We start from the raw sequence: 17,473 nt of genomic DNA, 5'->3' as shown, positions 1-17,473 counted from the left end.
TCCTTTACTATTGACCAGACCTTTACTATTGTCCTTTACTATTGTCCAGACCTTTACTATTGTCCTTTACTATTGTCCATACCTTTACTATTGTCCTTTACTATTGTCCTTTACTATTGTCTTGACCTTTACTATTGTCCTTTACTATTGTCCAGACCTTTACTATTGTCCTTTACTATTGTCTTGACCTTTACTATTGTCCTTTACTATTGTCCAGACCTTTAGTATTGACCTTTACTATTGTCCAGACCTTTACTATTGACCTTTACTATTGTCCTTTACTATTGTCCTTTACTATTATCTTGACCTTTACTATTGTCCTTTACTATTGTCCTTTACTATTGTCCAGACCTTTACTAGTGTCCTTTACCATTGTCCTTTACTATTGTCCTTTACTATTGTCCTTTACTATTGTCTTGACCTTTACTATTGTCCTTTACTATTGTCCTTTACTATTGTCCTTTACTATTGTCCAGACTTTTACTATTGTCCTTTACTATTGTCCAGACCTTTACTATTGTCCTTTACTATTGTCCAGACCTTTACTATTGTCCTTTACTATTGTCCAGACCTTTACTATTGTCCTTTACTATTGTCCTTTACTATTGTCCTGACCTTTACTATTGTCCTTTACTATTGTCCAGACCTTTACTATTGTCCTTTACTATTGTCCTTTACTATTGTCCAGACCTTTACTATTGTCCTTTACTATTGTCCAGACCTTTACTATTGTCCTTTACTATTGTGCTTTACTATTGTCCTTTACTATTGTCCAGACCTTTACTATTGTCCTTTACTATTGTCCTTTACTATTGTCCTGACCTTTACTATTGTCCTTTACTATTGTCCAGACCTTTACTATTGTCCTTTACTATTGTCCTTTACTATTGTCCAGACCTTCACTATTGTCCTTTACTATTGTCCAGACCTTTACTATTGTCCTTTACTATTGTCCTTTACTATTGTCCAGACCTTTACTATTGTCCAGACCTTTACTATTGTCCTTTACTATTGTCCTTTACTATTGTCCAGACCTTTACTATTGTCCTTTACTATTGTCCTTTACTATTGTCCTTTACTATTGTCCTTTACTTTTGTCCAGACCTTTACTATTGTCCTTTACTATTGTCCAGACCTTTACTATTGTCCTTTACTATTGTCCAGACCTTTACTATTGTCCAGACTCTGCAGCCAAAGTTGCAATACAGTTGTTGTTTTTCACTAAATGTAAAATGAAAACCTCAGTCTTTTGCATCTACAGAGCTTTCTGAAAGTATTCAGACCCCTTCTCCTTTCCACATTATGTTACGTTACAGCCTTATTCTGAAATGGATTAAATTCATTTTTCCCTCATCAATCTACAAACAATACCTCATAATGACAAAGCAAAAACACAGGTTTTTAGAAATGTTTGCTTAATTACATAAGTATTCAGACCCTTTACTCAGTACTTTGTTGAAGCACCTTTGGTAGCGATTACAGCCTCGAGTCTTCTTGGGTATGACGCTACAAGCTTGGCACACCTGTATTTGGGGAGTTTCTCCCATTCTTCCTTGCAGATCCTCTCAAGCTATGTCAAGTTGAATGGGAAGCGTTGCTGCAAAGCTATTTTCAGGTCTCTCCAGAGATGTTCGATCGGGTTCAAGTCCGGGCTCTGGCTGGGCCACTCAAGGACATTCAGAGACTTATCCCGAAGCCACTCCTGCGCTGTCTTGGCTGTGTGCTTAGGGTAATGGTCCTGTTGGAAGGTGAACCTTCACCCCAGTCTGAGGTCCTGAGCACTCTGGAGCAGGTTTTCATCAAGGATCTCTGTACTTTTCTCTGTTCATATTTTTCATCGATCCTAACTAGTCTCCCAGTCCCTGCTGCTGAAAAACACCCCCACAGCATGATGCTGCCACCACCATGCTTCAACATAGGGATGGAATTGGCCAGGTGATGAGCGGTGCAGGTTACCTCCAGACGTGACGCTTGGCATTCAGGCCAAAGAGTTCAATCTTGGTTTCATCAGACCAGATAATATCTTTTCTCATGGTCTGAGAGTCTTTTAGGTGCCTTTTGGCAAACTCCAAGCAGCCTGTCATGTACCTTTTTACTGAGGAGTGGCTTCCGTCTGGCCATTCTACTATGAAGGCCTGATTAGGATGCTGCAGTGATGGTTACCCTTCTGGAAGGTTCTCCCATCTCCACAGAGGAACTCTGGACCTCTGTCAGAGTGACCATCGGGTTCATGGTCACCTCCCTGACCAAGGCCCTTCTCCCCCGATTGCTCAGTTGGCAGGGCGGCCAGCTCCAGGAAGAGTCTTGGAGGTTCAAACTTCTTCCATCGAATAATGATGGAGGCCACTGTGTCTTTGGGGACCTTCAATGCAGCAGACATTTTGTTGTTGTTGTTGCACTTCCCCAGATCTGTGCCTCGATTACAATCCTGTCTCTGAGCTTTACGGGACAACACATGACATTTCAAAATTTATCCTCAACGTTATATATCCATTTACTTGTTCTCCCCACTGTATATCCATTCCGGATATATGTTCGCTATGTCGCGCTGTTTCCCCCACGGCGCTGTACAGGCCGAGCTTGTCCCTATAGAGTACCACAACACAGCTGGTAGACGAAAACATCTTGGGGCGCACAATATCGATTTATAACATTGCGGGTTATGTAGATCTGTGTGTACTACCATCTAAAGACCTACATTACTATACTGAGATCATGTATTTGGGTGTTTTTTGAGCTTGTTCATGTATTTTGCTGTATAACGAACAATGAGGGAGTGAATCGCGGATGGGAGGACCTTAGCAACCCAAAGGTCGAGAGTTCGAATCTCATCATGGACAACTTTAGCATTTTTAGATAATTGCCAACTTTGCTACTTACTTAGTACTTGCTTCTTTTCAACAACTTAGCGTGTTAGCTAATCCTTCCCCTAACCTTAAGCATAACTCTTAACCCTTAACCCTGCCCCTAGCCTAGCTAATTTTAGCCACCTAGCAAACGTTAGCCACAACAAATTGAAATTTGTAACATATACATATTTCAAATTCATAGCATATTGTACGAATTGTAATTCGTACCATATCATGCGAATTGGATGATAGTCATCACAAATGAACACATACCATACGAAACGTAACATTTTAAGGTACGGAAGGATATCGTCCTTTATCAGCCCTGTGGTACAGCGTAGTAACTAGCATAGTCATCTACGACTTAGGAAATGTGCTACGTGTACATTAAATACATTAAATGAGACTAAGATTTTGAATTAATTACAACTTCTTTCGAATGTAAACATGTGCAACATCAACATAGCTGAAGAACCAAAGTGGTTGCATAATTCTCTGTGAATCGACAAACATGTTTTTTAAATGAAATACGGTTTCTGGAGAACGAAGGAGAGTTGAACCAAAATAATAATCTGAAGGCACAGGATGTCCCTCTGGGCAGTGCAATATTCACAGGATGTCCCTCTGGGTAGTGCAATACTCACAGGATGTCCCTCTGGGCAGTGCAATATTCACAGGATGTCCCTCTGGGCAGTGCAATATTCACAGGATGTCCCTCTGGGCAGTGCAATATTCACAGGATGTCCCTCTGGGCAGTGCAATATTCACAGGATGTCCCTCTGGGCCCTGCAATATTCACAGGATGTCCCTCTGGGCAGTGCAATATTCACAGGATGTCCCTCTGGGCAGTGCAATATTCACAGGATGTCCCTCTGGGCAGTGCAATATTCACAGGATGTCCCTCTGGGCCCTGCAATATTCACAGGATGTCACTCTGGGCCCTGCGATATTCATGGATAAGTCACTCTGGGCCCTGCAATATTCATGGATAAGTCACTCTGGGCCCTGCAATATTCATGGATAAGTCACTCTGGGCCCTGCGATATTCATGGATAAGTCACTCTGGGCCCTGCAATATTCATGGATAAGTCACTCTGGGCCCTGCAATATTCATGGATAAGTCACTCTGGGCCCTGCAATATTCATGGATAAGTCACTCTGGGCCCTGCAATATTCATGGTTGAGTCACTCTGGGCCTTGCAATATTCATGGATGAGTCACTCTGGGCCCTGCAATATTGATGGATGAGTCACTCTGGGCCCTGCAATATTGATGGATGAGTCACTCTGGGCCCTGCAATATTCATGGATGAGTCACTCTGGGCCATGCAATATTCATGGATATGTCACTCTGGGGATTGCCCTGCAGTAATGAGAGAAATTACACTTTCTGTCTCCTACAAATACTTTGGCCTCTTATGGTTTGAGAGCAACTCTGAGAGACTGGTGCAGGTGTTCATTGTTGAGCCTGGTGCAGGTGTTCATTGTTGAGCCTGGTGCAGGTGTTCATTGTTGAGCCTGGTGCAGGTGTTCATTGTTGAGCCTGGTGCAGGTGTTCATTGTTGAGCCTGGTGCAGGTGTTCATTGTTGAGCCTGGTGCAGGTGTTCATTGTTGAGCCTGGTGCAGGTGTTCATTGTTGAGCCTGGTGCAGGTGTTCATTGTTGAGCCTGGTGCAGGTGTTCATTGTTGAGCCTGGTGCAGGTGTTCATTGTTGAGCCTGGTGCAGGTGTTCATTGTTGAGCCTGGTGCAGGTGTTCATTGTTGAGCCTGGTGCAGGTGTTCATTGTTGAGCCTGGTGCAGGTGTTCATTGTTGAGCCTGGTGCAGGTGTTCATTGTTGAGCCTGGTGGCGCTGTTTTGTTTTTAATAAAGTTCATTGCGGAGAAGACTGATTCATCTATATGTGGAACCAAACATGTTCAGGATGTATAGTGCCCAGTTTCCTGAGAACAGGATGTATAGTGCCCAGTTTCCTGAGAACAGGATGTCTAGTGCCCAGTTTCCTGAGAACAGGATGTATAGTGCCCAGTTTCCTGAGAACAGGATGTATAGTGCCCAGTTTCCTGAGAACAGGATGTATAGTGCCCAGTTTCCTGAGAACAGGATGTCTAGTGCCCAGTTTCCTGAGAACAGGATGTATAGTTCCCAGTTTCTTGAGAACAGGATGTATAGTGCCCAGTTTCCTGAGAACAGGATGTCTAGTGCCCAGTTTCCTGAGAACAGGATGTATAGTTCCCAGTTTCCTGAGAACAGGATGTCTAGTGCCCAGTTTCCTGAGAACAGGATGTCTAGTGCCCAGTTTCCTGAGAACAGGATGTATAGTGCCCAGTTTCCTGAGAACAGGATGTCTAGTGCCAAGTTTCCTGAGAACAGGATGTATAGTCCCCATAGTTTCCTGAGAACAGGATATCTAGTGCCCAGTTTCCTGAGAACAGGATGTCTAGTGCCCAGTTTCTTGAGAACAGGATGTCTAGTGCCCAGTTTCCTGAGAACAGGATGTCTAGTGCCCAGTTTCCTGAGAACAGGATGTCTAGTGCCCAGTTTCCTGAGAACAGGATGTCTAGTGCCCAGTTTCCTGAGAACAGGATGTCTAGTGCCCAGTTTCTTGAGAACAGGATGTCTAGTGCCCAGTTTCTTGAGAACAGGATGTCTAGTGCCCAGTTTCCTGAGAACAGGATGTCTAGTGCCCAGTTTCCTGAGAACAGGATGTCTAGTGCCCAGTTTCTTGAGAACAGGATGTATAGTGCCCAGTTTCCTGAGAACAGGGACGTCAGCTGCAGGTACCATCTTTCCCCAGGAAGTGACATGGTCACAGTCACCAGCCTGCTCCTTCAAAAGGCACGTTGCCTTGCAGCTCCAATCAACTCCGTCTGCTGTGATGTAACATCTACCCGTCTGAAGATCTGTTTCGCTTTCTTTCTGACCACTTTGTCACATTCCGTGACCCATGAAGTGGTTCTGGATGAGCAGCAGCAGTTCTCTTCCAACCGTGAAGTCATCAAAGTGAGCCTTGAAGTTGATCCATCAGATTCTGGATGAAATCAACACGGATGGGAACATCTTTGTCTCCCTGCTTTTGCTTTAAAAGTTCGTGGATGTGGAGAAGTTCTCCCTGGAGATCATTCTTGAAAAGCTCAATTTTCTTCTGGAAAACCCGGGACTGCTGTTATCAAATCACATGTTGTCTCGTCCCTGCAGCTTAACATTCAGTTGATTTTAAGGTGTGATGTAACGTCTGCCAAAAAATGCAACGGTTTCCAACTTCTCATATTCCAACAACTCTGAAAACTGAGGTGCCTTGTCACTCTTTTTTTGCTCTGAAGAGAAAGCTTTGCTTTCCTCCTGAATGGTCCAAAAGTGTTCCAAAACCCAGTCTTTGTTGAGCCATCTGACATTGTTGTGTAGTAGTAAGTCATCAACTGGCGTCTTGTCAGAACTTCTCGTAGCGGTGTTGAAGGGATGATGTCGATCTCAAAAAGTTCATCCGTTTCATCATCGTTGTCATGACCTCGGAATACTCGTTTCCCAGACTGGCACACAGGACAGATTGGTGGATGATGCAGTGGTAAGATGTCAGGTCCCGGGGTGGTCCTCTTTCAAAACGTGCAACCAGTTCCCTCCATCTTCCCATCATGGCTGGAGTTCCATCTGTGGTGATGGACTTCAGATCTTGCCCTCTTTTTGTCTCATTGATATCCTCTCCCTAGATGTGTTAAGGCCAACAGCTCCTCATAGAATTCCTTCTTTTGTTTTCGTTATAAAAATCTGACAAACACCAGAAGCTGGGCGTTACCATTTGGTAGCTTTTGATTCATCCACAGCGAATGAAATGCATGGTGCATTCTGAATGACCTCATCAAGTTGTGAAGTTAAACCTTCAGCTAATATTTCAGTTCTCGTTGCTGTGAATCAGACTGGAATCTGTTTGATATTTTAACTTCAGCTCATATTTTTGTTTACCTTCAAGCAAGGTGTCAGCCACTTCACACATATAGTATTTTACCTTCTCAGCTTCTAAAAAATATATTTTTGGGGTGTATTCCCAAAACCCAAGCTTTCCTCAGTGAGCACTCCATTGCACGTTGTTGGGCTGTCGGGGAATTGACAAGGACTTTGTTGGACCACTCCTATTGTTTGGACCTTGTGTGTTCTCACCTCCGGGTTCAGGGGATACGTCTGATCCAATTTACTGGTGTCATAATGGAGCTTAACATGGGCACTTTTCACCGAGAGCTACGGACTCACTGCATATCAGGCACGTTGGTTTTGTGCTAGTTGAATCAACACTGTTCCGTCTACTCGTCTTTGAATATACAGTTTTCAGAGTAATTTTTTTTTAGTTTTTAGTTGAACAAGCCATATTAGCAAAGATGCTGATAACTACACTCCTTCTAACTGTGATATTAACAGTTAAACAGCGGTCAAATCTTTCTGTTTCTTTCTGCCTGCTTGTCCCAAGGTTCCGCGGAAGATATTTTGGATTAATGTGATTGGGCAAGACGCGGCCTCTTGTATTTACATATAACCACACGATTGGACTAGACAGGGCAATAGTAGAGGTGGACGTTGCTTTGTGAGAAAAAGAGAGGTTGCTGAGTTAGAGGCTACTGTACCCGGTTGAATTTTTTTTTTTTAAAGCTGTGTAAAAAATTATGTATTGACTTTTATATTTAAGAAAAAAATGCAATGTTGTCCAGTCCGGATTCACCATTCTCTGGGTCCAGACCTGGACCATGGTCCGCCAGTTGAGTGTGGCTGGTGTAATGGTTACAGTTACCGCTTGTGGATCAGAAAATTGCGGGTTCGCCTCCCGGAGGAGATTTTTTTTCGCCATTCTTTCGTTTATAGTTTTTGACAAGTACAAACATAACTAAGCAAAAAATACTGTGACGTAGGTGTAACGTATTGTCCATTGATCAGCACAGAAATTGATTAAACAGGACTCTGTTTGAAACACAAGTGGCTCTGAGCATATGTGAATATTACACAGGTAAGCTAACCTTATGTGAATATTACACAGGTAAGCTAACCTTATGTGAATATTACACAGGTAAGCTAACCTTATGTCAATATTACACAGGTAAGCTAACCTTATGTCAATATTACACAGGTAAGCTAACCTTATGTCAATATTACACAGGTAAGCTAACCTTATGTCAATATTACACAGGTAAGCTAACCTTATGTCAATATTACACAGGTAAGCTAACCTTATGTCAATATTACACAGGTAAGCTAACCTTATGTCAATATTACACAGGTAAGCTAACAGTTAGAGCCTGTCTGCATTCCTGATTTCTCTATCTGAGCTACTGTGTTCAACACGCCACCATCTGTTATGTTGGGCACCTACTGACCAATAAAGGATGGTATTATGTTTGTTTTTTTGTTTTATGTTTTATGTTTTGCTAAAATAAAGGTTTAAGGAAATACAGGCATACACAACATTACTACAAGACAAAACAGCTCAATCAAGCGTACAAGCAACGCTTGCTTTCATTTAAACACATATGTAAAGCATGAAAAAGTAGCGTAACGGGATAATGTCTTACCGTGTTGTTTGAAGAATCCAATACTTTACCTTGCAAGCGGTACAAATCACGTTATTGTGGAAGCACCTCCTCTATGAGCATGAATTAGGCTGTTTTGAAAAGGTTTGAATCCTAAGCAATCTGCCTACACGTAGTCTGATGTACAATACCAACATAGCTTCTGTAGTAGGTCAAAGCTGTATGCTGTAAAACCTTGGTATAGCATGGGTGGAATAGGCAGTGTGGTGTTCATGTGAGGTTCCTTTCTTTTTCAGCTCTAGACCAACGACTATTCTCACTTAAAACATGTTTTTATTTTATTTTATTTTATCTTATACCTGCTTGTTTTCTTTCACAGGGAGAAGAGTTAGCCTGGTGGCCTACTTTGTGAAGAGACATTTCAACCTGCGGTGTATTGTCAAGCAGCAGTATGGAGGTTGGTAAATCACCTAGTTTATATCTGCGGTGTATTGTCAAGCAGCAGTATGGAGGTTGGTAAATCACTTAGTTTATATCTGCGGTGTATTGTCAAGCAGCAGTATTGAGGTTGGTAAATCACTTAGTTTATATCTGCGGTGTATTGTCAAGCAGCAGTATGGAGGTTGGTAAATCACTTAGTTTATATCTGCGGTGTATTGTCAAGCAGCAGTATGGAGGTTGGTAAATCACTTAGTTTATATCTCAAATCAAATCAAATCAAATCAAATTTTATTAGTCACATACACATGGTTAGCAGATGTTAATGCGAGTGTAGCGAAATGCTTGTGCTTCTAGTTCCGACAATGCAGTAATAACCAACAGTAATCTAACCTAACAATTCCACACTACTACCTTACACACACACACAAGTGTAAGGGATAAAGAATATGTACATAAAGATATATGGATGAGTGGTGGTACAGAACGGCATGGCAGATGCAGTAGATGGTATAGAGTACGGTATATACATATGAGATGAGTACTGTAGGGTATGTAAACATAAAGTGGCATAGTTTAAAGTGGCTAGTGGTACATGTATTGCATAAAGATGGCAAGATGCAGTAGATGATATAGAGTACAGTATATATACATATGAGATGGGTAATGTAGGGTATGTAAACATTGTATTAAGTGGCATTGCTTAAAGTGGCTAGTGGTACATTTTTACATAATTTCCATCAATTCCCATTTTTAAAGTGGCTGGAGTTGAGTCAGTATGTTGGCAGCGGCCGCTAAATGTTAGTGGTGGCTGTTTAACAGTCTGATGGCCTTGAGATAGAAGCTGTTTTTCAGTCTCTCGGTCCCTGCTTTGATGCACCTGTACTGACCTCGCCTTCTGGATGATAGCGGGGTGAACAGGCAGTGGCTTGGGTGGTTGTTGTCCTTGATGATCTTTATGGCCTTCCTGTGACATCGGGTGGTGTAGGTGTCCTGGAGGGCAGGTAGTTTGCCCCTGGTGATGCGTTCTGCAGACCTCACTACCCTCTGGAGAGCCTTACGGTTGTGGGCGGAGCAGTTGCCGTACCAGGCGGTGATACAGCCCGACAGGATGCTCTCGATTGTGCATCTGTAGAAGTTTGTGAGTGCTTTTGGTGACAAGCCGAATTTCTTCAGCCTCCTGAGGTTGAAGAGGCGCTGCTGCGCCTTCTTCACAACGCTGTCTGTGTGGGTGGACCAGTTCAGTTTGTCCGTGATGTGTACACCGAGGAACTTAAAACTTTCCACCTTCTCCACTACTGACCCGTCGATGTGGATAGGGGGGTGCTCCCTCTGCTGTTTCCTGAAGTCCACAATCATCTCCTTTGTTTTGTTGACGTTGAGTATGAGGTTATTTTCCTGACACCACACTCCGAGGGCCCTCACCTCCTCCCTGTAGGCCGTCTCGTCGTTGTTGGTGATCAAGCCTACCACTGTAGTGTCATCCGCAAACTTGATGATTGAGTTGGAGGCGTGCATGGCCACGCAGTCGTGGGTGAACAGGGAGTACAGGAGAGGGCTCAGAACGCACCCTTGTGGGGCCCCAGTGTTGAGGATCAGCGGGGTGGAGATGTTGTTACCTACCCTCACCACCTGGGGGCGGCCCGTCAGGAAGTCCAGGACCCAGTTGCACAGGGCGGGGTCGAGACCCAGGGTCTCGAGCTTGATGACGAGTTTGGAGGGTACTATGGTGTTAAATGCTGAGCTGTAATCGATGAACAGCATTCTCACATGGGTATTCCTCTTGTCCAGATGGGTTAGGGCAGTGTGCAGTGTGGTTGCGATTGCGTCGTCTGTGGACCTATTGGGTCGGTAAGCAAATTGGAGTGGGTCTAGGGTGTCCGGTAGGGTGGAGGTGATATGGTCCTTGACTAGTCTCTCAAAGCACTTCATGATGACGGAAGTGAGTGCTACGGGGCGGTAGTCGTTTAGCTCAGTTACCTTAGCTTTCTTGGGAACAGGAACAATGGTGGCCCTCTTGAAGCATGTGGGAACAGCAGACTGGGATAAGGATTGATTGAATATGTCCGTAAACACACCAGCCAGCTGGTCTGCGCATGCTCTGAGGACGCGGCTGGGAATGCCGTCTGGGCCTGCAGCCTTGCGAGGGTTAACACGTTTAAATGTTTTACTCACCTCGGCTGCAGTGAAGGAGAGCCCGCAGGTTTTGGTAGGGGGCCGTGTCAGTGGCACTGTATTGTCCTCAAAGCGGGCAAAAAAGTTGTTTAGCCTGTCTGGGAGCAAGACATCCTGGTCCTCGACGGGGCTGGTTTTCTTTTTGTAATCCGTGATTGACTGTAGACCCTGCCACATACCTCTTGTGTCTGAGCTGTTGAATTTCGACTCGATTTTGTCTCTGTACTGAGACTTGGCCTGTTTGATTGCCTTGCGGAGAGAATAGCTACACTGTTTGTATTCGGTCATGCTTCCGGTCACCTTGCCCTGGTTAAAAGCAGTGGTTCGCGCTTTCAGTTTCACGCGAATGCTGCCGTCAATCCACGGTTTCTGGTTTGGGAATGTTTTTATCGTTGCTGTGGGTACGACATCGTCAATGCACTTCCTAATGAACTCGCCCACCGAATCAGCATATTCGTCAATATTGTTGTTGGACGCGATGCGGAACATATTCCAATCTGCGTGATCGAAGCAGTCTTGAAGCGTGGATTCAGATTGGTCGGACCAGCGTTGAACAGACCTGAGCGCGGGAGCTTGTTGTTTGAGTTTTTGTTTGTAGGCTGGAATCAACAAAATGGAGTCGTGGTCAGCTTTTCCGAAAGGGGGGCGGGGGAGGGCCTGCAGTGTATTGTCAAGCAGCAGTATGGAGGTTGGTAATCACCTAGTTTATATCTGCGGTGTATTGTCAAGCAGCAGTATGGAGGTTGGTAAATCACTTAGTTTATATCTGCGGTGTATTGTCAAGCAGCAGTATGGAGGTTGGTAAATCACTTAGTTTATATCTGCGGTGTATTGTCAAGCAGCAGTATGGAGGTTGGTAAATCACCTAGTTTATATCTGCGGTGTATTGTCAAGCAGCAGTATGGAGGTTGGTAATCACCTAGTTTATATCTGCAGTGTATTTTCAAGCAGCAGTATGGAGGTTGGTAAATCACCTAGTTTATATCTGCAGTGTATTTTCAAGCAGCAGTATGGAGGTTGGTAAATCACTTAGTTTATATATGCGGTGTATTGTCAAGCAGCAGTATGGAGGTTGGTAATCACCTAGTTTATATCTGCAGTGTATTGTCAAGCAGCAGTATGGTAGGTATTCACGTATGTTATACCCAGGATGGTCCCCTTAGTAAGCAGTATGGGGGTACTGGTAGGTATCGGGGTTGGGGTCAAATTTCATTTCAATTCAGGAAGCGTACTGAAATTCCTATTCTCTTCAATGTTTTTCAATGAGGACAATTTGGAATTGAAATGGAATTTGGTTTACTTTTTGAATAGAAAATGGTTTTGACCCTAACTCTGGAAGGTATATTAAATCAAGTTCGAGAGGGTCGCCTCTTCTGTTGTGTCCATCTCACTTCTGTTACCATCTCAACCACTGCAGTTCATGTAAGCCTTGTCTGAGCCAGAACGGCCCATAGTACACCCCCTGGACAGGACTCTAGTTCAGTTCAAGCAGACCCGTCATTTGCATTGCTTCAGTGCTGATTTGAACGTATACCACGTCTATATTGAAAAGAGTTCAGGAGAAAGGATGCTTGTAAAGACCCTTGAACTCATAAATCATCTTTATATACACTACCAGTCAACAGTTTTGGACACACCTCCTCATTCAAGGGTTTTTCTTTATTTTTACAGTTTTCTACATTGTAGAATAGTAGTGAAGACATCAAAACTATGAAATAACACATATGGAATCACGTCGTAACCAAAAAAGTGATACACAAATCAAAATATATTTTAGATTCTTCAAAGTAGCCACCCTTTGCCTTGATGACAGCTTTGCACACTCTTGGAATTCTCTCAACCAGCTTCATGAAGAATTATTATTCAACGGTCTTGAAGGAGTTCCCACATATGCTGAGCACTTGTTGGTTGCTTTTCCTTCACTCTGCGATCCAACTCATCCCAAACCTTCTCAATTGGGTTGAGGTTGGGTGATTGTTGAGGCCAGGTCATCTGATACAGCACTCCATCACTCTCCTTCTTGGTCAAATAGCCCTTACACAGCCTGGAGGTGTGTTGGGTCATTGTCCTGTTGAAAAACAAATGATAGTCCCACTAAGCCCAAACCAGATGGGGTGGCGTATCACTGCAGAATGCTGTGGTAGCCATGCTGGTTAAGTGTGTCTTGAATTCTAAATAAATCACAGTGTCACCAGCAAAGCACCCCCACACCTCCTCCTCCATGCCTCACGGTGTGAACCACACATGCAGAGATCATCCGTTCACCTACTCTGTGTCTCACAAAGACACGGCTGAGTTGGAACCAAAAATCTAAAATTTGGACTCCAGAACAAAGGACAGATTTCCACCGGTCTAATGTCCATTCCTCGTGTTTCTTGGCCCAAGCAAGTCTCTTCTTCTTATTGGTGTCCTTTAGTAGTGGTTTCTTTGCACCTATTCGACCATGAAGGCCTGATTCACTGGGTCTCCTCTGAACAGTTGATGTTGATGTGTATGTTACTTGAACTCTGTGAAGCATTTATTTAGGCTGCAATCTGAGGAGCAGTTAACTCTAATGAACTTATCCTCTGCAGCAGAGGTAACTCTGGGTCTTCCTTTCCTGTGGCGGTCCTCATGAGAGCCAGTTTCATCATAGCCCTTGATTGTTTTTGCGACTACACTTGAAGAAACTTTAGAAGTTCTTGAAATGTTCTGGATTGACTGACCTTCATGTCTTAAAGTAATGATGGACTGTCATTTCTCTTTGCTTATTTGAGCTGTTCTTGCCATAATATGGACTTGGTCTTTTACCAAATAGGGCTATCTTCTGTATATCACCCCTACGTTGTTATTGTGTCAAACACATTAAGAAGGAAAGAAATTCCACTAATGTACTATTAACAAGGCACACCTATTAATTGGGGGGCTCCCGAGTGGCGCAGCGGTCTAAGGCACTGCATCTCAGTGCTAGAAGCATCACTACAGACCTGGTTTGATTCCAGGCTGTTTCACAACCGGCCGTGTTTGGGAGTCCCATAAGGCGGGGCACAATTGGCCCAGCTTCGTCCGGGTTATGGCTTGGCCTTCATTGTAAATAATAATTTGTTCCAAACTGACTTGCCTAGTTAAATAAACGTTTAAATAACTCAAATAATATACAAATTGAAATGCATTCCAGGTGACTACCTCATGAAGCTGGTTGAGAGAATGCCAAGAGTGTGCAAAGCTGTCTTCAAGGCAAAGGGTGGCTACTTTGAAGAAACTAAAATCTAAAATATATTTAGTTTTGTTTATCACTTTTTTGGTTACTACATGATTCCATATGTGTTATTTCATAGTTTTGATGTCTTCACTATTATTTTACAATGTAAAAAATAATACAAAATCCCTTGAATGAGTAGGTGTGTCCAAACCTTTGACAGGTGCTGTATGTGCTCTTGCAAAGCAGTGAGTGTACATTTACATTTAAGTCATTTAGCTGACGCTCTTATCCAGAGCGACTTACAAATTGGAAAGTTCATACATATTCATCCTGGTCCCCCCGTGGGGAATGAACCCACAACCCTGGCGTTGCAAGCGCCATGCTCTACCAACTGAGCCACACGGGACCATACACAATGTATGTGTACACAATCTACCTTTTTTAAAAGGTCTCTCCTTCACTTGTTTTAACATCCTGACCCTACCTGCTATGGCCATTGGTGTGCTTGAGAACATCCTGCTGTTAAGTGTGTCCCAGGAGGGTCTCCTTAATCTGTCGTTAAGTTTGTCCCTGGAGGGCCTCCTTAGTCTGGTGTTAAGGTTGTCCCTGAAGGGCCTCTTTACTGAGACCGTAAAGAGCTGGGAGGCCCTTTCCTTCTATAGGAGGGCTGTGAGACCGATAATGTTACATCTCCATGGCCCATCTCCTGCCCCTGACCTTATTCATGGCACCTACATGTCCCCTTCCTCTTGGAACACTTTAATGGACCTCTTCCTCTCAAATGGAATTCTTCCTCTTGGAACACTTTCATGGTCCTCTTCCTCCCAAATGGAATTCTTCCTCTTGGAACACTTTCATGGTCCTCTTCCTCCCAAATGGAATTCTTCCTCTTGGAACACTTTCATGGTCCTCTTCCTCCCAAATGGAATTCCCCTGAGGACTGCTCCCAGACCTGTCAGTAAAGTTCATATCTGCCCCCTGAGGACTGACCCCAGACCTGTCAGTAAAGTTCATATCTGCCCCCTGAGGACTGCCCCCAGACCTGTCAGTGAAGTTCATATCTGCCCCCTGAGGACTGACTCCAGACCTGTCAGTAAAGTTCATATCTGCCCCCTGAGGACTGACTCCAGACCTGTCAGTAAAGTTCATATCTGCCCCCTGAGGACTGCCCCCAGACCTGTCAGTAAAGTTCATATCTGCCCCCTGAGGACTGACCCCAGACCTGTCAGTAAAGTTCATATCTGCCCTCTGAGGAATGACCCCAGACCTGTCAGTAAAGTTCATATCTGCCCCTGAGGACTGACCCCAGACCTGTCAGTAAAGTTCATATCTGCCCTCTGAGGACTGAGAACTGACATGTCAAAGGCTGAGTTGCCAGATTCACTCAACAACTCACACTATTGAAGTCCCAGTCCTTCATTTGAAAAACAACAGAATGGCAATCCAATGGGAAGGCCTTCAGTGCGTTTGAAAGTATTTATACCCCTTTTCCACATTTTGTTACGTTACAGCCTTATTCTAAAATGGACAAAAGTTTTTAGTTCCCTCATCAATCTACACACACTACCCAATAATGACAAAGCAAATACAGGTTTTTTATCACATTATAAAGAGAAATATCACATTTACAGAAGTATTCAGACCCTTCACTCAGTACTTTGTTGAATCACCTTTGGCAGCGATTACAGCCTCAAGTTTAATTTTTTTTTTTTATACATTTGCAAAAATGTCTAAACCTGTTTTCACTCTGTCATTATTGGGTATTGTGTGTCGATTGATTAGGGGGGGGGGGGGGGGAATAATTGAATCCATTTTTAGAATAAGGCTGTAACAAAATGTGGAAAACAGGAAGTGGTCTGAATACCTTCCTGAATGCACTGTTTTATATCAGACATAGACAACATGATGGCTGTGTAGTGGTCTGTTAAGCAGTGTGGTTATTCTAATGAAAGTCTAGATAGACTGGACAATATTCATCTGACTCTACTGTGTATATTGGTCTGTTAAGCAGTGTGGTTATTCTAATGAAAGTCTAGGTAGACTGGAAAATATTCATCTCTACCGTGTATATTGGTCTGTTAAGCAGTGTGGTTATTCTAATGAAAGTCTAGGTAGACTGGACAATATTCATCTGACTCTACTGTGTATATTGGTCTGTTAAGCAGTGTGGTTATTCTAATGAAAGTCTAGGTAGACTGGACAATATTCATCTCTACTGTGTATATTGGTCTGTTAAGCAGTGTGGTTATTCTAATGAAAGTCTAGGTAGACTGGACAATATTCATCTGACTCTACTGTGTATATTGGTCTGTTAAGCAGTGTGGTTATTCTAATGAAAGTCTAGGTAGACTGGACAATATATAGGGCCCTGGTCTACAGTAGTGTACTATATAGGGAATAGGGTCCTGGTCTACAGTAGTGTACTATATAGGGTCCTGGTCTACAGTAGTGTACTATATAGGGAATAGGGCCCTGGTCTACAGTAGTGTACTATATAGGGTCCTGGTCTACAGTAGTGTACTATATAGGGAATAGGGCCCTGGTCTACAGTAGTGCACTATATAGGGATTAGGGTGCCATTTTGGACACAGTGTGATTTGTAATTTTAGACTAAGTTGCTCCATATTATATGCTGTTGTTCACGTGGTTCTGAGCCACACACACACACACACACACACACACACACACACACACACACACACACACACACACACACACACACACACACACACACACACACACACACACACACACACACACAGGAAACATCTGTAAACTTTCTGTGGTTTGAGGGTTTTTTAAATATCTGTCCTTGCTAACCTCACCCTTAACTCACTCTTATTCAGCTGGATATCTGGCCTTGCTAACCTCACCCTGATTCAGCTGGATATCTGGCCTTGCTAACCTCACCCCGATTCAGCTGGATATCTGGCCTTGCTAACCTCACTCTGATTCAGCTGGATATCTGGCCTTGCAAACCTCACCCTGATTCAGCTGGATATCTGGCCTTGCTAACCTCACCCTGATTCAGCTGGATATCTGGCCTTGCTAACCTCACCCTGATTCAGCTGGATATCTGGCCTTGCTAACCTCACCCTGATTCAGCTGGATATCTGGCCTTGCTAACCTAACCCTGATTCAGCTGAATATCTGGCCTTGCTAACCTCACCCTGATTCAGCTGGATATCTGGCCTTGCTAACCTCACCCCGATTCAGCTGGATATCTGGCCTTGCAAACCTCACCCCGATTCAGCTGGATATCTGGCCTTGCAAACCTCACCCTGATTCAGCTGGATATCTGGCCTTGCTAACCTCACCCTG

General features: G+C 43.7%; 1 protein-coding gene across 1 annotated transcript in view; it reads left to right on the top strand.

Annotated features, from left to right (window-relative positions):
- The first annotated feature begins 2,540 nt into the window (after nucleotides 1-2,540).
- The window catches only part of LOC139569668 (uncharacterized), a 51,428-nt gene continuing 36,495 nt past the window's right edge, over nucleotides 2,541-17,473 (top strand). Inside the window, exons 1-2 of the mRNA XM_071391077.1 lie at nucleotides 2,541-2,610; nucleotides 8,738-8,815. Coding sequence (XP_071247178.1) covers nucleotides 2,541-2,610; nucleotides 8,738-8,815 — 148 coding nt within the window. The remainder of the gene's footprint in view (nucleotides 2,611-8,737; nucleotides 8,816-17,473) is intronic.

This window comes from Salvelinus alpinus, chromosome 3 (genome assembly GCF_045679555.1).
Source record: "Salvelinus alpinus chromosome 3, SLU_Salpinus.1, whole genome shotgun sequence".
NCBI classification, from domain to species: Eukaryota; Metazoa; Chordata; class Actinopteri; order Salmoniformes; family Salmonidae; genus Salvelinus; species Salvelinus alpinus.
This window is presented reverse-complemented; position numbering and strand designations above follow the sequence as displayed.